Genomic DNA, 24,487 nt, shown 5'->3' on the forward strand with positions numbered 1-24,487 from the left:
TTTGAATGCTAAAGAGCTCGTCAGCCGCGCGCTAATAGCCGTGTGCTAATAGCCGCGTGCTAATAGCCGCGTGCTAATAGCCGCGTGCTAACGGAGGAGAGAAGTGTTGTTCCTGGAAATGAAGCGCTGACGCTTCATACCTACTCTCAAGTTGGGTTGTGGAGTGTTTGTGCCCGGAGGGGGAGGGGGTGAATAAGATGGGGGGAGAGAGAGGGAGAGGGAGAGAGAGAAGGAGAGGGAGAGAGAGAGGGAGAGAGCGAGAGAGAGAGAGAGAGAGGGAGAGGGAGAGGGGGGAGAAAGAGGCAGCGTTCCCCACCGGTTCCTCTCCTCTCTGCAGAAGCTGATGAAACAAACTGTAACTCTGTACCAGAGCAGCGTAAGAAGCAGCGGAGTCTGAAAACACAATGAGAGCCGTCACTTTAAAACAGGAGGGGGAGGGGGAGGGGGGGCTGTGGGCGTCGTCTCCATCATCTTCATCATCATCATCATCACAAACCATAAATTGGTCATGATCAAAGTTTGAGTTCTTCTTTTCTTTAAATGGCCGTGGTGTGTGTTCCTCCTGCCGCTGTTCGACACACACACACACACATATATATACACATATACACACACACACACATATATACACATATACACACACACATATACACATACTTTACATATCTGTATGTCTTTATATGTCTTTGTATATCCGTCTATATATATCTATACCTACATACCTCTTTATATCTACTTCTTTTATGTGTCTTTGTACATTTATATCTTTGTGTATTAATACATATCTTCATATCTTCTTATCTTCCTCCTCCAGATAAGCACGAGTCCAAGCTGAAGGGAGTGATCTACTTCCAGGCCATCGAGGAGGTTTACTACGATCACCTGCGCAGCGCCACCAAGGTCTGTTTCTGTTCTCGCGTTTCTTTATTTTCATTTCAAAAACACTTTTCTGCACATTTTCTCTCCTTTTCTTTTTTGTTTTGCTTCTTTCTTTCTTTCTTTCTTTCTCCCGCTCATGCGTTGGTTCTGGCCCGGCTGCCGTCACAGAGGGGATTGTTCAACCTGAACGTGACCAGTGTATGTATCACGCTCCCAGTTCTCCCAGTTAAGCCCACTAACCCCTCAGGGCCGAGCAGCCGACGCACCAGTCAAGTCTGGGATTATTTGTTTGGGATTTAAAGTGTTCCCAGTGTTCCCAGTGTTCTCCAGAAGAACGGCCTGTGTTACAATAAGTTGTGTATTTCTTTACCTGAGCAGGTGAGGCCAGAACATTTGCAGTGTTTCGCTCATTTTTAACCCACGAAACCACAAAACATGTTTTATTTTAAAGCTGAAAAAAAAAAAAAAAAAAGGCAATATCGTCAGACTGTCATCTCTCCAACGGTCCTCGAACACATCATGTGACTAACAGCCAAAGCTAAGCTTAAAATTATGAATCAAAAATGTTAATTCAATTAATTCTCTAAATAATCAGTTTACTTTCACCAGATTGTGTTGAAAACATTAAACTTTCACGTTAGCCGCTGACTGTTGAACTACGTTAGCCGCTGACTGTTGATCTACGTTAGCCGCTGACGGTTAAACTACGTTAGCCGCTGACTGTAAAAACAACATTAGCCGCTGACGGTTAAATTATGTTAGCCGCTAACTGTTAAACTACGTTAGCCGCTGACTGTTGGACTATGACATCATGATGTATTCACCTGAGAGATGTGACCACATGAGGAGAGGCTTCGCCTCCAGGAAGTGAACCCAGAGGGTTCTGGGTTCTATTCCAGGTTAAAAAAACGAGGCCTAAGCGACTGAAATGTGACGAAGCAACACAATAGAAACCGAACCGGCTCCGGGGTTCAGCGGGTGAGGAGTCGGAGCCCCGGTGGAGTTTTCAGAGACGCGTCTCAGAACGTTCTGCAGCCGTAGGCGTCGTTTTTGGCCGTTTCTCTTCTCCGCGTTCCGCGCCGCTCGACTTGAGTCTCACGCGTCCTGTCATCTGTTTGTTATCTCTGACTTAAAGCTGTGTGTGTGTGTGTGTGTGTGTGTGTGTGTGTGTGTGTGTGTGTGTGTGTGTGTGTGTGTGTGTGTCGCTCTGACTGTGATCAACTCTGGAACTTTGATTCTACTTGTTGTCACTTCAAATGTGCATAACTGAGAGGAGTCTGCTGCCGTCAGCTGACAGGAAGATGAAGAGGAGGCGTGATGAAGACGAGCGCTGCTCCGTCGTCCGATTCCTAAAACAACAAAACAGCCTTCAGATCTGAGATCAAAGCTGCAGAGAGACAGGAATTTAGAATTTTAGAATTATTACACTTTTTTATTTCATGGCCGCATTAAGGCCACTTCCTGTCTCACGCAGGACTTTCAGGTTCCAGTCGCAGAACTAGACGTAACAAAATGAAATGATTTTAAAGATGTTTTCATCAGCGTTCAGAGTTTTAAAGCAGATTTTGAGCTTTTGTAACTTCCTTAAATAACTGAGAACAAATCAGCTGTTAGTGACAAATGTGTGAACACAAATGTTTGTGTATTCAGTGTCTTAAGGTCTCCACAGCTTTGGAGCTTCTTTACTTTTGTCTGAGTGTTAGCGGCTAACGGTTAAAACGCGTTAGCCGCTAACGTTTGTTGATGAAGTGATAGTCAAACATCACTGTTAATGGAATGCATTTTAATTTGATGTTTGTTAATTGAGCACATTTAAATGTTAATATAATAACTAGCTTCATAAATTGAATTCTTAACTCACCATTCAGCAGTAGCTCATTGGTCCACTAGATGGCGCTCTGAGGCCAACTAGTGCACTTTAGTCAACAGTTTATATATTTTGACAGCCTGGTTTATGCGAGCTAGCTATTTAGCCACGCTGCTAGCAGTTTCTCAGTCCTTATGCTAAGCTAACTGTCTCTAGTCCTCTGAAACCAATAACTGCAGCTGTTGAACATCGATGCCGAGCCTCCAGAACCAGAACCAGGTCTGACTCTAGCTCCGCCCCCTTTTGCCTCTCAGAGTCCGAACCCGTCCCTGACGTTCTGCGTGAAGACCCACGACCGGCTCTACTACATGGTGGCGCCGGCCGCGGACGCCATGCGGATCTGGATGGACGTGATCGTCACCGGGGCGGAGGGATACACGCAGTTCCTGAACTGATGACTGCTTCCTGTTTCCTGTTTCCTGTCCACAGCGCCTTGATTTACTTTTTTTTTTTTTTTTTAAATCTCTCACGGTTTTATTTCACAGTGTAGATGTTTTCACCTCCACATTTTTCTACGTGATTCAGTTTGGATTGAAAAAGGGAGACACACACACACACACACACACACACACACACACACACACACACACACACACACACACACACACACACACACACACACACACACACACACACACACACACACACACACACCTGTGTATATAAACCAAAATGTATACCTGTCAGACTTTAAAAAGCCTTTCTATATTGCCAAATGGAGATCTTTTAGTCGCTGTTTGTTGAACCTTTTTGTATTTGTTTCCTTTTTCTTTTTTTTTACACTTGTAGAGGAAATTGCCAAATGACATAATGCCAATGTTTTGTTTGTGTTCCATCAAGACCGAAAGAGTTTCAATCAAAGGGTTAAATATATTTGAAATGGGGGCATTCAGAGCTCGTAGACTTCACACTGAAACGTTCTCCTGAGCTACTTCCTGTCACATGACATTCACCAAAGGACTTGTTCAGACCCGCTACAGATCTCACTGTTCGACCAATATGGGAATATTAATACCCAGAATAATTAAATACTTTTCAGCACTGGAGACAGTTAGCTTAGCATAAACACAGGAAGCAGGTGGGGGCAAAAAAAATAAAACGTTGCCTTTTGTTTAAAAAAAGAAATGACCAGTTGTGGTTATGTCTTCATGCTAAGCTAACAGTATCCTTTATGCCAAGAGTTAGATACGATTGATCTCACTCTCGTCTGAATGCTAAGTATAACGGTGTAGATAGTTAGCTTAGCATAAGGACTGAGAAACAGCTAGCCTGGCTTTGTTTATTTGGGGACTACGACATAGCTGAATAGCTAACTCGTCTTATTAAACAGACTCAACCGTATGCAATCTTATTGACATCAAATCTAGCTAACGTAACGTTAGCTTTTCGGCTGGAGAAGCTAAAGAGAATAGAAATATCTCCCATTGCCAAAGGTTTGTCCTATTTACTGGAACTGTTTACAGCGTTTCCATTGCATAAGAGCATCATGGGATAGAAACAATTATTCCCAGTGTTAAGAAATGTAAATTAATTAATTGTTTTGTGCTTCAGCGGGATGAACTCAGTTGAAATGTCTTTAGCCTAGCTTAGCTTCCAACCCGATCAGTTGGAAGGGCGGGACGTCATCGAACACCCGGTTTATTGGTCTGACCGTAGTGTCCACATTCTCACTCCGTTTAACGCCATCGTCACTGCCGGCCTGAACCACTAGAGGGCGCTGTGGAGACCACGCGAACAGGATCAACAATATGGACAATTCTGAACTGTGCCTTGCCTGTTGAGTCTAGCGCCGCCTGCTGGAAGACAGGATGTGGACGGGTCCTTTCTAGTGTGTTCTATGTCCGTACATAAAACACGTTAGCTGCTAACTGTTAAAACATGTTAGATGCTAACTGTTAAAACACTTGCTTTTGCCGAAAATAACCGCAGAATAACGCAAAGTCCGAATTCATGTTTGGTGTCTTTGCGAGATGACGGCTGTTAAAACGCTCGTTTTCTGCATGGAGTCTGGCTCAGTTGGAACACGGCTATGCTAACGTTAACTTGACGGAGCAGCTAACACGTAGCGTCATTTAGGCGTAAACACGTACGCAGGCGGCCGGGATGTTTTTATTTACACGACATCTGATCCAACTTCAGATGTCGTGTAAATAAAACGTCCCGGCCGTCGGAGCAGCTAACGTTAGCATAGCCGAGCGCCGACTCAGCCAGACTATTAGAAAAACAAGCATTTTAAAAGCTGTCGTCTCGCAAATTAAATATTTAAATTTGAGCGAAAATGCGAGTGACGCAAATTTTACGTCTTTCTCAACGTTTTAGATTAGATATAAAAAAAAATAAAGAGGCGATACGACATTAGATACTTTGGAAATTTGGTATAATATATATATAAAATATTGATTGTAGTCGTTTGCCTTATTACCTAAGTCTGTTTGCAAAGTGTTTAATTTCACGCGACTCCCCACTGTGAGCCAAGTATTGATCCTCACGTTCTAATCGATCGGCGTGAAGTCAACGGAACGCCGGACGCCATTTTTTTTTGTAGAATCGGAGGACGAAGTACGCCGTGATGTTCTGAGCATGTGGAGCTGTCGTTTAGTTTCATGTGATGGTAATTTATGGTTGTGGTGCCTGAGATAGTGACACGTTTACTTCTTTAAAAAAAAGAAAAGTTTTTTTTTAAAAAGACGAGTGAAAAGACCTTAATATATTCTGTCCTTTGCCTTTTACTTCCTCCGCAAACCAAACTAGTCGACACCGGCGAGGCTGTCAATTAAATCACGTCTGTGGATCGCTAGTTGGTACGTACGTTAGCCGGTACGTACGTTAGCGTGGTCGTCGATGTTCAAAAGAAAGGAACTAAATATGCTGTAAAGAGGATGCCTGAATGGAAAAAAAACACTAAATTGTGCTATTGAAATGAAACAGTATTGTATTAAAGAAACGTACAATTTTTACTTATTTTTGTCATTTTAGAAACTTTTATTGTGTCAGTTACATTTCATATCGATCTACCTTTTTGTTGTTTTTTTAAAAAGCTGGTACAGAACGACTCACCTAGTAGATCCTGTTTCACACACACTCGATCAATACTGTGTTATTGGTTCCTGTAAGTCTCATGCGTCGACTTCACGTATGAATACTATGGATTTTGTCAAATCTATTAAAAACCAACAGAACTGTTAATGAATATTGTCTGTTTTTCTTAAACTCAGCAGGTTGTTGGTTCGTGACCCTGGAACAAATGTTAAAATCAAACAAGTTTTAAAACTGGGTCTAAAAACACAAATACACGTTTGAAGTTTCTTTCTTCCAGCTGAAAAACGTCCCGGCGAAGATTCACACGAAGGTTTTACAGCTTGTTGACGTCGTCGTCTGGAAGAAAAACACGTTCTGTTATTTACCTTTTTAAGAGAAACAATATTAGTTTTGTTCAAACTATAAATTTGATTAAAAAACATTCTGGAAAAATGTAATTAAGTTTTGGTTCCACTTAAAAATAAAAAAAAACGCTAGCGTGGTCTAGTCAAATCAGCGCTTTATTTTGAAAGACCCAAAACTCTTTAGAGTGTCAACGAGACGCTAAAGAGAAAAAAGGAAAATGTCCGTTTTTAGAAACGTCTGGAACCTCGTGAGTTTAGCGGTACATCCTGTGTGGTACTTTAAGTCAATAATACACAACATGATGTATAAATACTACTTACGCTCCGCACAGATGGAAGTGTAGTCTGTGACGGCCTCGTCGCCTGAAAACAAAACAAATACAAATACAACGTCACTCTGGTGTTTCTTGGCTCAGGAAACAAACACCAACCGGTTTACAGATTTTATACACGTATGTATATAAATATATGAGGCGCTCACTTGTGTGTGTGTGTATATATATATATATATATATATATATATATATATATATATATATATATATATATATGTGTATATATATATATATATATATATATATATATATATATATATATATATATGTGTATATATATATATATATATATATATATATATATGTGTATATATATATATATATATATATATATATATATATATATATATATATATATATATATATATATATATATATATATATATATATATATATATATATATATATATATATATATATATATATATAAATAAATAAATATGAGGCGCTCACTTGTATGTATATATATATATATATATATAAATAAATATGAGGCGCTCACTTGTATGTATAAATAAATATATGAGGCGCTCACTTGTATGTATATAAATAAATAAATATGAGGCGCTCACTTGTATGTATATAAATAAATAAATATGAGGCGCTCACTTGTATGTATAAATAAATATAAGAGGCGCTCACTTGTATGTATAAATAAATATGAGGCGCTCACTTGTATATATATATATAAATAAATATAAGAGGCGCTCACTTGTCTGGTAGTAGTCGTAGACTTTGACCACGGCTGGTTTCAGGTTCCTGACGGGGACGTCCTCCTCCAGCGTCGCGGTGTGGAGCGTTTCCTCGTTCTTCTTCAGCTGCAGACGCAAAACGAACCAATAAATTAAATTAAATTCACACTCATGAACGTAACGGACTAAAAACAGGCGGTCGAGCTTCGCACCCCGTCCAAGTATATGTTGATGAAGCCGTCGTCCACGTCCACGCGCTTCACCGAGCGGTCGGCCCTCAGCTGCAACACACACACACACACACACACACACACGCACACACACAAAAGATATGAGCGTGTGTGTCTCTCGTGTTCATTTGAGTCGTCAGAACTCAAACTCACCGTCTGCAGGGAGCTTTTATCCAGAACGTATCCAGAGAGCAGCTTGATGTTGATGATGACCATGTTGGTTTCCTCTCTTCTGCCCTGGTACCTGAACACACACACACATAATGACTACTGACACAGACAGACTACAGACAGACTACAGACAGACTACAGACAGACAGCTACCTGACGGCCACCGTCAGGATGACTTGAGGTCGGCCGGCGCCGCATTTGGCCGTGACGCCTGTGGTGATGTTGAAGGAGGAGGAGTCTGCAGGAGGCGGGATGTTGTAATGCATCGAGATCTACGGAGACGACAAACGACGTCGCGCCGTTAGTACGACGGTTCTAGTCGATGAGTTTGGCGTTCGGTGCGGTGACCCGGGTGCAGGTCGGTACCTGAGCCAGCACGCAGCCCCGCCCCCGGGCTCGGACCACGTACTCCCCGGGGATCCGGTCCAGCGGCTCCTCCTGGTACAGCAGCCGGTTGCTCTGCTCCACCGAGAACTCTCGGCTGGCGCCGCCGCCGGCCGCCGTCACCGTCACCACGGCGCCGCCCTCCTCGCTGTAGGCGGCGGCGCCGTACTTGGCCAGAGCCTGCAGGGCGACCACGGTGTCCTGAGGGCAGAGCGGGGGGTTGTTTGTTTGTTTGTTTGTCTTCTTTTAATCCCTTTTTTCAGCTTTTTGTACGGTCTGAACCCGACCTGCGTGGACGAGAACCCCCCGTACGGGTTCTGGTTCTGGGCCAGCCAGCGGACGATGCTCGAGCAGTAGTCCAGGCCGAAGCCCGGCGTGGGCGGGCCCGAGAGCAGCGCCAGCAGCACGTAGGCGCTGGTCTCCACCTCCAGGGAGTCCAGGCCTTTCCCAGAAGCCCCGGCTCGACTCCAGTGGCGGGTGCCCCCTGTAATAATTCATATATTTAATTACAGTTACAAACCTGTTTGAATGGAACTGAGGAAGACCATGTGGTTGACACCGTACGCAACAAAAGGTCAAAGGTCAAAGGTAACATGCAAAGTGGCAAAAAAAGGTTATTTTTTTCCCCTCATAAAATGGCGTCGTGTCCCTTCCTCTTCCTCACCTCGCGTGTCGGCCTTGTGATGCAGCAGCGTGACGAGCTTGCTCTTCATCTCCTCGTCCCCGGCCAGAGCGAAGCTGTAGGCCAGCAGGGCGGCGCTGTAGACGTTCTCCAGCCGGCCGGCCGCCGCCACCCTCAGGCAGCGCAGGCCGCGCTGCACCACGGGGTCCTGCGGGAATGCTAATCGCGATTAGCATTCATGCATTGACATCAATGTTAAAATTAGCTTAGATGAGAAAGAAGAGAGCGGACGAAAAAGAGGAAAAAGATTGAAGAAGAAGAAGAAGAAGAAGAAGGGCGTCGTCAGCCTCACCGTGACGTTGCCGTCCAGCTCCAGCAGGGCGGCGATGATGTACGCCGTCAACGTCACGTCATCACTCACTCCTCCCTGAGAGGAGACAAGAGGACGGGAACTAAAGAACTACAAGTACTAAAGAACTACAAAGACTCGTTGTAGTCCTCTAACCCAGGAGGATGTGTGTTCATGTATTTATTTTGTTATCAATCATTCATGCGTTAGCCGTTAGCAGCACAGTCCTGCGCCGTTGTTTTAGCTAACGGGCTAAAAGCTAACGGAACAAAAACATAGCGGACTGAGGGTTTCTGTTCAAGTGTTAAACGGACAATGTTGTCGTCTGTGGGAACGTTTTTAGATGCTTTTGTTATATTTATGAATTATATATTTTTATGAATGGCTTTTTTCATGTTTTTCAAATCACTTCCTTTGATCTTTGTTCCCACATGAAGCTACAAAGAGACTACAGAACTCAGCCGAGTCTCTTCACAACCATCAGACATTAAACTGTTGAACCCACATCCTGAGAAACATTTTTAAATATTCTAATAACTTGAATAAAAGCTTTTATTCGAGGGCCAACAGGAGAGCGATGACAAAGATTTGAGAAACAATTCCATGTTTTGTTTTGGTGACGATTTCCTCGTTACTGCTGATTGGAACGTCGCTGCTTTATCGCACGTGAACCGTTAAACTCGCTGATTTAATTGAAGTGAACGTCTTCAGCTCGTCTCGTTTCCTTCCCCGAGGAAACGCTCGCCTCCTCCGAGGAGACGAGACGAGTGTCTGAAGGCGTGAAGATCAGAAACGTCTCAAAGAATCAGCACAAAAGAAAAAAAAGGAGCAAATACAAATTTTAGATCTCTGATCAGGTTCTTTTTCCTCCTGTTGGTTCTCTGTTAGCGGTGCTGCTAACGTCACTAGCTCTCCTCCTGTTGGTTCTCTGTTAGCGGTGCTGCTAACGTCACTAGCTCTCTTCCTGTTTGTTTTCCGTTAGCGGTGCTGCTAACGTCACTAGCTCTCTTCCTGTTTGTTTTCCGTTAGCGGTGCTGCTAACGTCACTAGCTCTCTTCCTGTTTGTTTTCCGTTAGCGGCGCTGCTAACGTCACTAGCTCTCCTGTCGGTCTCAACACTGATTGGATGTTTACAAAGTCACATGACCGGAGACTAGAGGACCATCGTGATGTCCTCATCACATGACCTACTGGATGCTAATGTTAGCATTAGCTCGCTGCTCACCTTCATCTCGTTGTGGAAGAGCTTCCCTACAGATCGGATGCAGCCGTCGGGCTGCTGCAGTCTGGACAGCCAGCGGCGGGCGGCCATGATGTGGGCGTCGTCCACGAAGATGTACGGCTTAGCGCCGCTGAAGGACTTCATCACGAAGGAGGTGAGCCTAAAGAGAGAGAGAGAGAGAGAGAGAGAGAGAGAGAGAGAGAGAGAGAGAGAGAGAGAGAGAGAGAGAGAGAGAGAGAGAGAGGTTATTGTTCACCATGTGAAGGCTTTGAAGGTAAATCAGTGTAAAAAGCTTCAGGTCATCGATACATTTAAAATCCATCCGGCTGATCCATTGATTCAAAAAGATTATTGATTACTAATCAATAATTATTGATTAATGCGTTTTTAAATTAATGACAATCTATATGTTTTCTCCTCGTTATGGATTTTAAAAACGGGATTAGGACAATTCTGATCTAATTTAAATAAACACTTGAGACACACACACACACACACACACACACACACACACACACACACACACACACACACACACACACACACACACACACACACACACACACACACACACACACACACACACACACACACACACACACACACACACTCCCCGGAGGCGCTGAGGTCTAAGCCCATTAAATGCAAATATTAATATTTTCTGGCAGGCTCCCTATAAAGTAAATTATTAGGATACTCGCCGGTGCCAAACAGGACACACTGTGTGTGCGTGTGTGTGTGTGTGCGTGTGCGTGTGTGTGTGTGTGTGTGTGTGTGTGTGTGTGTGTGTGTGTGTGTGTGTGTGTGTGTGTGTGTGTGTGTGTGTGTGTGTGTTGCTCTAAATAAATGTTTTCACATGTTCTGGAAGCAGATGATGCAACCGCAGTTCATCAGGAGTTACATAAACGAAGCTGCTCAGCGTTCAGTGAAGTGGGCGGGATCTCTGCTTCTAACTGTTTTAATGAAACCAGACTGTTAATAAAGTTTTCCTTCAGGAAGTAACAGATGCACCTCAATCATTTTAACATAACACTCCTTTAAATAATTAAAAAGGCTTCTTTTGATGTGTAAATGTATGAAACTTTACTTCATCAGGAAGCTTTTTGTGCCATCAGCTCAAATCCCTCATGATGCTGTTGGGTTATCGCGCCCTCAGCAGCGTCTTCCAGGTCTCTCACCAGGTGTTTCCAGACTCGTCGCTCTTCCCGAACGCGCTGTAGGAGCCGTCGTCGTGCTTGTAGGTGAGCTCCCTCTGGTACCCTGAAAGCACCATAACCATGAAGAGAGGTTGTCTCCACAGAGGAGCGGGGCTTTTATTTTGAAGGCGGTCAAACGAGAGCGGCGGCGGCGCTCTTACCGCTCTGCAGGAAGTGGGTCGCTCGGCGCTGGATGTCGGCGGTCAGCTGGGCCGTGCTCTTCAGGTAGTTCAGGATGAAGATGTTTGGCGCGAACAGCAGCATGTTCTGCTCGCCGCAGCCGTACGGCATCGCCAGCAGCCGGTCCAGGTTCTGCATGGCGCGGCCCATCAGGTCGCCTGAGGGGGGGGGGGCATGAGGGGTGAGGCTAGTCCAGGTGGGGAGGAAGTCTGGTCTCGTCTAGTCCGTCCCCTCTAGTCGTCCCCTAGTCCGTCCCCTAGTCCGTCCCCTAGTCCGTCCCCTAGTCCGTCCCCTAGTCCGTCCCCTAGTCCATATCATCTAGTTCACAAACCCAGAACAGAGACGGAGGCTCTGGCCGATCCAGCCACGAACCTCTCTGGCAGCACCAGGGAGATGTTCTTCTCCACCGGCTCATCTGGAGACACAGAGTGGTACGTAGCGGGTTAGCTTAGCATAAAACCACAGCTTAGCTTCGCATATCCTTTTTTTCCACAAATGAATCCAACATTTATTTGATTAATCTGCACAAAGATCAGCGGGGAGGACACGACGAGGCTAGCAGTTTCCACCCGTTTACAGTCTCTATGCTAAGCTAACCGTACCTAAGCTAACGCTGCAATGAGTCACACACACACACACCTGCGGGACAGAGCAGTGCGTTGTGGCTGACCATCTGTGGCGTTCCTTCAGCCTTCAGAAGAGACAAAGAGGACGAAGCACGTCAATAAAAAGACAACAGGTCCTTCAAACGTGTGTGTGTGTGTGTGTGTGTGTGTGTGTGTGTCACCTGCACCAGCAGGGTTCGGACCACCGTGTCGATCCGGCCCACGTCGGGGACGCTGACGACCTCGTTACCGCAGGGGGTGTCAGTCCTCAGGGCCTCAGCGCTGACCTTCAGCTCCAGCTGACCTGTCACACACACACACACACACACACACACACACACACACACACACACACACACGTTGTGTACGGAGGCAGAATAAAACCTGCCTCTCGGTCTCACTCGTTATTCTCCATCACATCCTGAGTGTTTGCGTCTCCCCCCCCCCCTCTCCTCCTCCTCCCCCCTCCCATCTCATTCGCCCTCATTACTCCCCATTTGTTCCCTCATTTACCCCCCCCCCCCTCACCAGAGGACCAGCACAGATCAGCCCCTGAGGGAACAGTTTCCGAGTGTTTCGTCAGAGCTACCTGACTAGTTAGTACAAGTGATCGTCAGCTCCTCTGGGTTTGACGCTCATCATCCTCGTCTTCATCCTGATGGAAGCCTCCTGTTTTCAGGCCGAGCAGCGCATCACCTCCTCCTCCTCCTCCTCCTCATCCTCCCTCCAGCTGTCAGCGCCCCGTAACACATTCATTATCTCGTTCGTCTCCACGTCGGACGGAGCAAACATTTCATTATGGAGGCTGCAGGACGCCATCAATGTTTAAAACCACATGAACACTCGTCTCCTTGTTGCACGGCTGTTAAGAAGTCGGGTTGACGAGCTCCTAAACGGCTCCTTACGAATTCTATGACCGTTTTTCATTTGCGAGTCTAGTTTAACACCTTTCACTCAAGTTGACTGACGGGTAATATGTGATACATCCAACAAATATATTCAATATATATATATATTCAATATATATATATATATATATATATATATATATATATATATATATATATATATATATATATATATATATATATATATATATATATATATATATATATATATATATATTACCCAGAGCGGTTGGAGTTAGGATCCAGGAGAAGGTCCTGCTTCGCTCTCCACACAGACACATTTGGTACCGGCAGCCGTCGCAGCTCCTGAAGTCGTAGCGGTCAGACTCGGCCAGCGTGACGTTCACCTGCAGACACACACATTAATATATAAATATATATGTATATAAATATATATGCTGTATGAATGAGAGCCCTGGGCTGCATCTTCTGAGCATCTGGAGTTCTTCACCATGATGCACGTGGACAGGTAGTTGAACACGGTGGCTCTGAGGGTGAACGCCTCCCCTCGGATGACGGAGTACGGCAACGTGAGGCTGACGAAGAACGGCTGGAAGGCCGTGAGCTCGACGCCGGGCGCCACGCCGAAGCCCACCGACGACACGCAGAACGCGCCGGCCGCCCACCGGGTGATGGTGTCGGGCACCGTCTGCTCCACCTCCACCGAGCCGCCGGCTCTGTGACGACACGGGACCCAAAGAAAAGGTTCAAGTAGCACAGAGACGCCCGAGACTTCTATACAACCAGAGGAGTGGTCAGGAGAGAGAATGCAGCTTTAACACATGAAGCATAGACTTCTATACAACCAGAGGAGTCGCCCCCTGGTGGTCAGGAGAGAGAATGCAGCTTTAACACATGAAGCATCGACTTCTATACAACCAGAGGAGTCGCCCCCTGGTGGTCAGGAGAGAGAATGCAGCTTTAACACATGAAGCATCGACTTCTATACAACCAGAGGAGTCGCCCCCTGGTGGTCAGGAGAGAGAATGCAGCTTTAACACATGAAGCATAGACTTCTATACAACCAGAGGAGTCGCCCCCTGGTGGTCAGGAGAGAAAGCAGCTTTAACACATGAAGCATAGACTTCTATACAACCAGAGGAGGCCTAATGAGTGGATCCTCGATTATTACCCAACAGGAACTAAGTCCCAGATCCAGGTCTCAGGGAAGAAGGTCCTAACCGTCTCCTTCTTCTCCTCCTTCTCCTCCTTCCTCTTCACTGAACCTCTCAGCACTGGCCTGCTGAGGAACGTCCTGATTGGAGAGTCTACAACATCTAGGAAGACATGAAGAAGTCTGATTACACAACCGAACTTACCCGACAGACACTAGCTCCCAGATCCAGGTCTCAGGGAAGTAAGTTCTAATGGTCTCCTCGGTCTTCATTTCCTCAGCCTCTGTTTCTGTTTCTTCTCCCGCATCATAAGCCATGACTTCAAAGTCCATGGCGTCGAAATCGAGCGTCCTGGACAACTCCATGTCCTCTATAAGCGATTCTTAAAGGTTACAGCACATCACATGTGGTTCCAGGGTCAATATGAATGGTACAGTGGAAAAAAAAATCAGAAGACATACCATCAAATAACATATAGTGCATGAATTGATCGCAGTCGCGAGGTGCTTTCACGTTGGAGTTGGTCAACAGTTTGATTCCCATTTTCTAGAAGGAAACAAGAGAAAGACGACAGACACAGATAAGAGAAGCCATCTTGTATGAAGGAGAATGATGATGAACGTCAACATATGTTCTACCATGTGTATATAAAAACATACACCTAGACTGAAAGGTATTAAACGTGTGTGTGTGTGTGTGTGTGTGTGTGTGCTACCTTGAAGACGCTGTAGACGTCGTTCTGGGGCTCCGGCCCCCTGAAGTACTCTGAGAGCTGATGATGCTCAGAGTCCAGGCAGAAGTACGGCTCGTTGTCCTCCAGGTCATAGGAGTAGCCCGACAGCTTCTGGAGAGGCAGCTGGCTGTACAGCTGAGACACACACACACACACACAGACACACACACAGTGTCTTAATGTAGTTTGAGAGGCGTTGCACACTCGCTACCTACTCGTCAACACTGCACTCAGAAATCAAGGCATTCCTCTTTTTTTTTTACTGTAGAACCGCCCCGTTCAGGTGCCGGTCGTTAGCGTGGGACAGACGAGCGTCACGTACGTGGTCCACGCTGAGCTCTTTCTCCGGCTGCAGCAGCAGGACGCTCTGGTCCACGGCCCGGACCGAGCACAGGGAGCCCGGCTGGGCCTGCAGGCTTAGCCTGGTCCTGGAGGCCGGGAGCTCCTGGAGGGAGGAGAACCTCAGGAACACCTGAGGGGGCGGAGCCAGTGTCAGAGAGTAGAGCATGAGGGGGCGGAGCCAGTGTCAGAGAGTAGAACATGAGGGGGCGGAGCCAGTGTGTAGAACACGAGGGGGCGGAGCCAGTGTCAGAAAGTAGTTGTTTACTCGGTGATGGTGAACGTTACACTGTGTCCACAGGGGGCAGTGTGGATCAATAATAGTCCGTTTTTAAAGCAGTCAGTCATGTCGTACCTTGTTATTCAGGCAGAGCCGCACGGGGAAGTCCTGGCTGGCGGCCACGACCTCGCCACTGGGCATCACGGTGTAAACCACCACCTGGGCGACCGGCGCCAGGTCTGTAACCCGGAGGAGTGACACGGACAACTCTCCTTTGTTGACTGAAGAAACAAAGAGAAGCAAAGCAATGTGAAACTGTCAAAATACACAAAAATACAAATAATATACAATGATTTTTGTTAAGCATAGACTTCTATACAACCAGAGGAGTCGCCCCCTGGTGGTCAGGAGAGAGAATGCAGCTTTAACACATGAAGCATAGGAAATGCAGACTAATCCTTTAAGATGGCCGTTTAAAGTAACATTTGTTTGTACCGGTTCCTGTTTTAACCGCCACTGGGACACGACCGTGTTGCACAATTCCACCTCTGGACATCACCTAGAAGGAAACATAACGCCGGCATCAAAAACATGTCTGGACTACATTCATATCACACTCATAATGAAGGCCGGAGCGAATGGAAGGGGATCTTTAAACACGACCGACATCCTGGCAGAAGCCTTACCAGGTAAAAGAAGTCGACGGCTTCCTGTTCCTTCTTTAGCTCCTCCCCCTGGATGATGTACTGAGCGCGCACAGTCGCGTCTTTGTCGCAGGCGAGCTTCCCGCTCTCCTGCATGAGCTTCAGGAAACTCTTGCTCTTGGAGTAAAATGGCGCGACCTCCATGTTGGCCGACCTGTACTCCGGTCGGCGCACGTTACCCCGAACCCGCCCGGTCTCCTCCGTCTTTCTAGAACTCGCCTGTTGGCGCAACAACAACAACAACAACAAGGGTCACATTTCACGTCACACACTCCTGTTCTTACCAGCGAAGCCCACACTCCCCTAACGGCGTGATCGACTGTGGGAGGAAAGTTTCTTTGAGTCGATGGTGTTCTGAACAGAAGGGGGACCAACCTTGATGAACACGGTGCCGGTCCAGAGGGCGGTGTCCAGAGAGAAGGAGGCCACGCCCCTCGCGTCCGTGATGACCGTTGCGTTCACGGTCTTGCCGCCGGACAGATACACCGGCTCGTCGGCGACGGCTCGGTTGTCGGCGCCGACCAACTTGACCTGCGACCGAGTCAGAAAGCAGAAGCTAATCCGATGTCCGGCGTCCTGACTTCCACCCTCTGGGGACCATGAACGTCTTCCATGAGACGGATCATTACCTTCCCCTCCAGCGGGATGCCGGGCTGGTAGGCGGCAGGAGCGTCCTCAAAGGTCACTGTCCGCAAGACCGCGGTGAGGTGGGACTGCCCACTTCCTGTCAGAACGACCCCTGGTGGCAGGAAACACACAGATCATCAGGAACCAGCGGCGACTACCAGGGTTCAAGCACATTCTGACCAATGGATTCCCATGACTTTAAACACATTTCCATGACTTCTAACCCAATGTCCATGACTCCTAACCCAATGTCCATGACTCCTAACCCAATGTCCATGACTCCTAACCCAATGTCCATGACTCCTAACCCAATGTCCATGACTCCTAACCCAATGTCCATGACTCCTAACCCAATGTCCATGACTTCTTACCCAATGTCCATGACTTCTAACCCAATGTCCATGACTCCTAACCCAATGTCCATGACTCCTAACCCAATGTTCATGACTTCTAACCCAATGTTCATGACTTCTAACCCAATGTCCATGACTTCTAACCCAATGTCCATGACTTCTTACCCAATGTCCATGACTCCTAACCCAATGTCCATGACTTCTAACCCAATGTCCATGACTTCTAACCCAATGTTCATGACTTCTAACCCAATGTTCATGACTTCTAACCCAATGTTCATGACTTTCAACCCAATGTTAACCAGGTTTTCCATGACCGCATGAGCCCTGCATTACTCAGCGGTGTCCGGTCAACCCTGGAGGTGTTCGGTGGACCCACCTGTGCCGTACTCCTCCAGTTCAGCCGTCACCTTAAAGGTATCCTCGTACATGGCGTTGTTGATTAAAAGCGCGTCCAGGTTCATAGTTTGTGTGAAGCAGCCGCTTTTACCTGTCTGCAAGACAATATAAGTCAATTAGAAAATGTTTTTGTGAAAAGAAGACCTACAGCAAGTTGCGGGTTCACATCCGAGTACTCGCCGTCAATTCATACGTCTGGCACAAGTCCTTTTTCTGGTTTGCTAAAGTAAAGCGATGCAGACGGGATTTCCTACAAATCACGGCTTTGCCTGAACCCACGACGGGTTTCCCATAAGTGTATCTGCAGGGGGGGAAAAACCACAAGAGAATTTATGTTAGTTGAAGTGCGTTCACTGAGAAAGTCACAGCACAATATCCCTCATTCAGTATTAAAGCAACCCGGACCTCAAAGTCCTTGATGGCCGCTCTCTGTGTGCATCAACGGTAAAGAAGTTGTGGTGATCAGAGACTTCAAATAAGAAGTGGACGAAGTTACTGTGACGCCATCTTGGATTGCGGCTGTCGCCATGTTTTTTCACAGGAAGTGACCATATCTGGACTGAGGAGACGCCGTATACGTCTCTGGTGTCGACCTGTCAATCACCTTGTAGCCCCGCCCCTAAAGCCCCCGCTTATTATGGTCTGTTTGACTCTAACAGACCATAATGTACTAAATGAACATCTTGCTGTATAGAAGAAGACTTGAAACTAGAGATTGAGACATAAACTCATGTTTACAATGTTTACTGAGGGAATACATCAAGAGAGAAGTAGAGTCACTTATATAGACTTCTATACAACCAGAGGAGTCGCCCCCTGGTGGTCAGGAGAGAGAGTGCAGCTTTAAGACATGAAGCATAGACTTCTATACAACCAGAGGAGACACCTTCCCCAGTTCTTTCTCAGGTAATCACCGTTGCAGTTCATTCATTTTCTCAGCTTGATTTCCTTTGTGTTAAATTAGGAAACTCACTTTCCACAAATCTTCATCGTTGCCTCTCGGTCCAGGATGGTGATCACGCTCGGCAGATGAACCTTCACCTCAAACTTTGGCAAAACTAAAAACAAAAAGGAAACCGAATGATTTTTTTAAAAAATGATTATTTTTGTTAAACTCATTTTTTTTGCACGCAAACTGCTGCCGACCGTATTCCTTGATGTCGAAGTCGTGGGTTGTTTTCTCGCCCTTGTCCGTGGTGGCGGTGATGGTGTAGCGGCCCTGCGCCGCCTCGGGCACCACCGGGTGGGCGAGGTCCAGGATGCCGCCGGAGACGGTCTGATCCAACCACTGGGCGATGCGGTTGGAGCTGGGATCCTGAGGGAAGACCAAGAGGAACACTGACCGGGGTCTGCTGCAGAGCACCAGCGAAAGAGACTGAAGTCAGACGACGTCATACTATTACGCAACCTCCAGGCCCTGGGACGACCACTAGGGGTCGCCAAAATCAACATATTCATCAAGATACATCTGGTCACAGTCATTGATTTCAATGTTATTAGAGATGATAAAGCTTAAGGAATCCACGTCATCATGGAAGCCAACGGTTTCTACAGCTGCGTCACCGGACTTCTCCACAAATCCCCGAACGGTTTGATCGCAGCCTAAACTAAAACGCCCTCGACCGTTCTGTCTGGAACACAGCGTGAGTCAGAAGTGTTGCACTTTTTGATTCATGAAACAGGTCAGTGAACGCCCCTCTGGTGGACCTTAAGGAGGCGACTAAGCGTCCTCACGTGAAGTCATGTGACCGTGGTAGAAGAAGAAGAAGGAGATTAACTTACCTGGAGCTCCACTATTTTGTACTGAAAAAGAAAAAAAAAATACACAAGTTAATAGGCGATATAAAGGTATTTTTAAAAAGGTATAGTAAAAAAGTAGTACAACTATTTTTATGCTTCATGTGTTAAAGCTGCATTCTCTCTCCTGACCACCAGGGGCAACTCCTCTGGTTGTATAGAAGTCTATGCTTCATGTGTTAAAGCTGCATTCTCTCTCCTGACCACCAGGGGGCGACTCCTCTGGTTGTATAGAAGTCTATGCTTCATGTGTTAAAGCTGCATTCTCTCTCCTGACCACCAGGGGGCGACTCCTCTGGTTGTATAGAAGTCTATATAAGTGACTCTACTTCTCTCTTGATGTATTCTCTCAGTAAACATTGTAAACATGAGTTTATGTCTCAATCTCTAGTTTCTAGTCTTCTTCTATACAGCATGATGTTCATTTAGTACATTATGGTCTGTTAGAGTCAAACAGACCATTAAGCAGGAGACGCTTTAGGGGCGGGGCTACAAGGTGATTGACAGGTCTCTACGTCACTGTCCATATATGGTCACTTCCTGTTCACTTCTCTTAAATAAAAGCTCTCCGTGTGAGTCCTCCCTCATCTCGCTCCACGTTAATGAATTAAATAAAGTTGTTTTTCAGCCTCTCGACACAAAAACCTGAAAAAGGCCCCGAGAGGCGTATTGATTCAGATGTTCGGGTCAGACGCGGCGTTTGCCAAATGAACCCGACAGCGTGTTTATCACACGGCTGCACGCGGCGCCTCACGCCCACGCCGTCTCTACGGCAACAAACAGCTGCTGTCACCGCCCACCGCCTGAACCGAAATAGACCTCGAGCCTCTGAAGCGGCAGCAGACTGCAAAGTTCACTGCTGGAAGGATTACTCACTTCCTACATCATCATTATGAAGGAAAATCTATATACATACATATACATACATATATATACACACATACACACAAGTATAGATATACACACATATGTATAGACACACACACACACACACACACACACACACACACACACACACACACACACACACTAAATAAACTCACCACTCGGTCCACAGGGATAAAGTTTGTGTCCATGGAGACGATTCTGAACTTGACTTTAAAGAAAAGACAAAAAAAATATATAAATATTTATTCTGTAAATATGAAAATATGAAAAGCAAACAGCAAGACAATGGACTACATTTCCCATAATGCAACTGAACCCTCTGCCTTTGTTTCATAGGCTCTCTGTGAATCCCCTCGTAGCCCGAGCCAAGAGCAACCCCGATGACGTCGCTACGATCGCTTCCTCAAGCGAGACGCCGCGCCGTCTCGCTATCAAGTTGCATTCTGGGAAGTCCATCGAAACACAATTCAAAGCCAACATCAATCTTTAAAAATGTGTTTTTATAACCTGTGGATTTGGAGTTTTTCCCTTTCCCTCATTTCAATAAGTACTTCACCCACAAAAAGTACCTCAGTCACGAGTACTTTTTACTCCCACCAAAGTACCCCAGTGACAAGTACTTTTTACTCCCACCAAAGTACCCCAGTGACAAGTACTTTTTACTCCCACCAAAGTACCCCAGTGACAAGTACTTTTTACTCCCACTAAAGTACACCAGTGACAAGTACTTTTTACTCCCACCAAAGTACCCCAGTGACAAGTACTTTTTACTCCCACCAAAGTACCCCAGTGACAAGTACTTTTTACTCCCACCAAAGTACCCCAGTGACAAGTACTTTTTACTCTCACTAAAGTACACCAGTGACAAGTACTTTTTACTCCCACTAAAGTACCCCAGTAAAATGTACTTTTCACTCCCCGGTTTAAACTTCTTGCTTATTTCCTCACGAGTTGATTGTCAGTTAACCCATTTACTTGTGTTTGTATTTTAGAATTCAAATTAAAATGTTTGAACTGTCATACGGTTTCTTGCTTTCATCTTTAATCCTACAAGTTCCTGTTTTTAAACGTGTGTTTAAACGTCACATTGCTATGAATTGTGGGTAATTCTTTTGGGGAAAGGTCTACAGAAATGCGGGACTAAAGGAAAGTTTTTCACAAAAAGGGTTTAAACTGAACACTGGAGGGTCAGGCAGTCGGAGCTGGACCCTGATGGACCCTGAAGGACCCTGATGGACTTTGCGGGGGCGTGTGGGAGGAGCTAGGCATCGGCGAGTCGCCCCCGCGTTATCTTGAATCCTTTATAAAAAAACATGATCTCTCTCGCCGGCTCAGAGAATCGATCATCTTGATGAATTGCAGTAAATTTCACAACAGCAAAGCTGCATGAAACCCGTTCAGCAGCAGGATGATCCAATAACCCAACTCCCATCCATCAAGTGAACCATTTAAAACTCTCGCCTGCGTTTGGTGAAATATGAGCTGGAGAAATGAGACTTTATGATTATTTATGAGTTGTTTGATATAGTTTTGCTTCTTGCCCTTTTACTTTAATTCATACTTCAACACAAAAATGTTGTTTTGTGGGTGAAGAATTCCTTAAAATGAAGAAAAAACACAAACTACACGTAAAAAGAGCTGCGAGCTGTTAACTGTGTTTCCTCCTGAACTGTTGAACCACCGTCATTCCTCTGTGTGCAGAACAGACAGCGCTCCTGAAGCGCCGGCTCAGCGTTATGCAGATATCATAATGTAGACCACAGAAATGTGCAAATGCAGCTGAATAATGAGTGTGTTGGTTCCTCCTCCCAGCGGGGAACGCCGCTTCTTTAAACTCCCTTAAAATCGCTCCTCTCTCACCCGTCTGCCCCGGCTTGTAGATGGGTTTATCCGTCTGGACGACGTGGATGAAGGCTGCCGGCGCGATGTGGACTTTGGTCGTCTTGCTCATGGAGGCGCTCGCAACCTGAATGGTGACGTTGACGGCCGCCTGGGTCTTGGACTGCACGGTCGGGACCTGCAGAAAGAAACGACGACCAGAAAGACAACGAGCAGCCGTCAGGCAGGAAGGAACGCTTTGAAGCGGAAATGTTGTCACCTGCTAGGGGAGCTGCTATCATACGGGGAATGCTTCCAAATTTGGGGGAATGGGAAGTTTTGTACCTGTTGTGAGACTGAAGGAAGGAGGAGCGTTAGGTAGGGGGGGCGGTTAGGTTAAGTTGGGGTTAGCTCATGAGTGGTTAGGTTGGAGGTTTGGGGTAGATCGGTGGGCGGTTAGGTTGGGGATGGTTGGGGTTGGTGGTTCGGTTAGGTTGGGAGGTTGGATTGGGGGAGGGAGGGGGGTTGGTTGAGGCGGGTAGGTTGGAGGGTTAGGTTAGGTTGGGGGCAGGTAGGTTGGTTGGTGGTTGGGTTGGGGGTTGTTGGGTTGGTGGGCAGTTGGGTTAGGGTTAGGGTTGGGGGCCGGTAGGTGGGGTGGTTGGTTGGGGGGGCGGTTGGTGGTTAGGTTGGGGCAGGTTGGGTTGGGGATTAGGTTGGGGTCAGGTAGGTTGGGTTGGTGGGCGGTTCGGGTTGGGGTGGTTGGTTGGTTGAGGCGGGTAGGTTGGGGGCAGGTAGATGGGGTGGTTGGTTGGGGGCGGTTGGGTTGGGGGTTAGGTTGGGGGCAGGTAGGTGGGCGGTTGGGTTGGGCGTCTAGATGAACGCAGGTAGACATCTTGGCCTCTGGCAGAAAGCAGCCTTTGTTTAGTTGCAGACAAACAAACAGAGAGCGAGTCAGCGCTAGTGTCAGAGCGCCGAGAGGTCGGCGGGTCGCTTCCATGCAACTCTCCTTGGACTCATTTAACCGCGGCGTGCGGGTCAGACCTGGAAGGTTACGCAGCGGTAGAAGTCCTCGCCGACGTCCTCCTCCAGGATGGCGGTTCTGCCGGAGTCCGTCTCCAGGGCGACGGTCAGAGCCACCGGCGCCCTGGGCCCGTGGACCTGAGCGCACAGGGTCTCCTGCTGGCCGCCCCTCAGCAGGGAGCTCACGGTCACTGCGAACGCCCTGCAGGGAGGAGGAGGTCATGACGCTCGGATCAAACACACACACACACCAGAAAGAGATGTTCGTTTCCTTTTCAGCATTATAATAAGCATTCTCGTCTGTAATATTGTTTCTATATTAATGGAATTGAGAGCGCACTTACAAACTTCACTTACAAACTAGAAATTTGCTCGGGTAAAAAACAAAAATCTACCTTCATATGGTTGCTGCTCTGATAATGTCGGAGCGAAGAGTTGTTTAAATAAATATTAATAAAAAAGTAAACAGAGCAGAGAACACACAAAACAAAGGTCAGAACTGAGTCAACATGGAGAGTTGTGTTTGTGACCTGGTCACGTTCACTGGTCACCAGTAGAGGGATTAATATAGTGTCACTGGTCACCAGTAAAGGGTCAGTAGAGTGTCACTGGTCACCAGTAGAGGGATTAATATAGTGTCACTGGTCACCAGTAAAGGGTCAGTAGAGTGTCACTGGTCACCAGTAGAGGGTTAGTAGAGTGTAACTGGTCACCAGTAGAGGGTTAGTAGAGTGTAACTGGTCACCAGTAGAGGGTTAGTAGTGTCACTGGTCACCAGTAGAGGGTCAGTAGAGGGTCACTGGTCACCAGTAGAGGGTTAGTAGAGTGTCACTGGTCACCAGTAGAGGGTCAGTAGAGTGTCACTGGTCACTAGTAGAGGGTTAGTAGTGTCACTGGTCACCAGTTTAACAGATAAGAGCTCATTAATTAAATGTGTAAGCAGCAGCAGATGTGCACGCGCGTGCACACCTCTCTACGGTACCTGCAGTGTTGTTTTTTTTATGGAAACAAAACAACACTTCAAACACATTAGTAGTGACGTCATCACGCGCAGCCGCGTCTCCTGGCGTGACGCACTTAGCAAACGTGTATTCTTTTTGTTGTTGCTGCTGCAGAACAACACGCCACAGTGTCGTTGTTGTCGTGACTCACGTGTCGTTGAGCGGGGCCGCGCGCGCCGCGAGCAGGAGGAGCGCGGCCGCGACGAGGAGGCGCGCGAGGACAGAGGCCATGACGTCTGCGGGGAAACGGGCGCTGCTGAGCGGGCAAGTGGAGCGCTGCGGCGCGGCGTCACTTCCAGCCTGCTGCGGGGCCGGTGATGCGGATGTGCAGGGGCGGAGTTGCCCTTACGGTGAGACCGGCGGCGATGGGTTGCCGTTTATACCCCGACACCCCCAACGCCAACCTCCCGGTCACTCCCACAGCCACTCCCACAGCGCAGGGGCCCCGGAG

The 24,487-nt window shown here is 47.0% G+C and overlaps 2 protein-coding genes across 9 annotated transcripts in view; one reads left to right on the top strand and one right to left on the bottom strand.

Moving 5' to 3' along the window:
• Positions 1-5,932, top strand: part of phldb1b (pleckstrin homology-like domain, family B, member 1b) — a 43,857-nt gene extending 37,925 nt beyond the window's left edge. For 4 of the 6 annotated variants that reach the window (XM_068585544.1, XM_068585541.1, XM_068585542.1 and 1 more), the window contains 3 exons: positions 815-900; positions 1,048-1,077; positions 3,001-5,932. In XM_068585544.1, coding sequence (XP_068441645.1) covers positions 815-900; positions 1,048-1,077; positions 3,001-3,141 — 257 coding nt within the window. In that variant the 3' untranslated portion in view covers positions 3,142-5,932. The remainder of the gene's footprint in view (positions 1-814; positions 901-1,047; positions 1,078-3,000) is intronic. The other 2 variants (XM_068585547.1, XM_068585543.1) reach the window with 1 other exon arrangement.
• On the bottom strand, positions 5,691-24,369 carry LOC137790934 (alpha-2-macroglobulin). 3 transcript variants are annotated; one of them, XM_068585550.1, is made up of 36 exons: positions 24,188-24,369; positions 23,057-23,237; positions 22,058-22,214; positions 20,353-20,405; positions 19,295-19,315; positions 18,659-18,827; positions 18,486-18,570; positions 17,693-17,813; positions 17,493-17,607; positions 16,763-16,872; positions 16,509-16,664; positions 16,116-16,352; positions 15,925-15,988; positions 15,565-15,710; positions 15,193-15,342; positions 14,853-15,005; positions 14,599-14,683; positions 14,155-14,299; positions 13,474-13,699; positions 13,243-13,369; positions 12,297-12,418; positions 12,149-12,200; positions 11,841-11,924; positions 11,491-11,667; positions 11,312-11,393; positions 10,137-10,293; positions 8,916-8,990; positions 8,606-8,771; positions 8,229-8,425; positions 7,924-8,142; positions 7,711-7,829; positions 7,540-7,630; positions 7,369-7,437; positions 7,177-7,282; positions 6,451-6,492; positions 5,691-6,121 (listed from the first exon to the last, which is right to left on the bottom strand). In XM_068585550.1, the coding sequence occupies exons 1-36, from the start codon at positions 24,265-24,267 to the stop codon at positions 6,099-6,101; spliced, it is 4,362 nt and encodes a 1,453-aa protein (XP_068441651.1). In that variant the 5' UTR covers positions 24,268-24,369; the 3' UTR covers positions 5,691-6,098. The 3 variants fall into 3 exon arrangements, with proteins under 3 accessions (XP_068441651.1, XP_068441650.1, XP_068441649.1); XM_068585549.1 differs by lacking the exon at positions 14,155-14,299 and adding an exon at positions 14,342-14,507; XM_068585548.1 differs by lacking the exon at positions 14,155-14,299 and adding an exon at positions 14,342-14,519.
• Between the last annotated feature and the right edge of the window lie 118 nt (positions 24,370-24,487).

This window comes from Clinocottus analis, unplaced genomic scaffold, assembly GCF_023055335.1.
Source record: "Clinocottus analis isolate CAN_PGR_092001 unplaced genomic scaffold, fCliAna1.0.p SCAF_2, whole genome shotgun sequence".
In the NCBI taxonomy this organism is placed as follows: Eukaryota; Metazoa; Chordata; class Actinopteri; order Perciformes; family Cottidae; genus Clinocottus; species Clinocottus analis.

Coding starts and splice junctions, on each gene's coding strand:
- LOC137790934 (XM_068585548.1), bottom strand. CDS start 24,267: ATGGCCTCTGTCCTCGCGCGCCTCCTCGTCGCGGCCGCGCTCCTCCTG. Junction 20,406..22,057: donor CTACAAGCCGGGGCAGACGG/GTGAGAGAGGAG, acceptor TTTTCTTTAAAG/TCAAGTTCAGAATCGTCTCC. Junction 15,711..15,924: donor GGCGGTTAAAACAGGAACCG/GTACAAACAAAT, acceptor TTGTTTCTTCAG/TCAACAAAGGAGAGTTGTCC.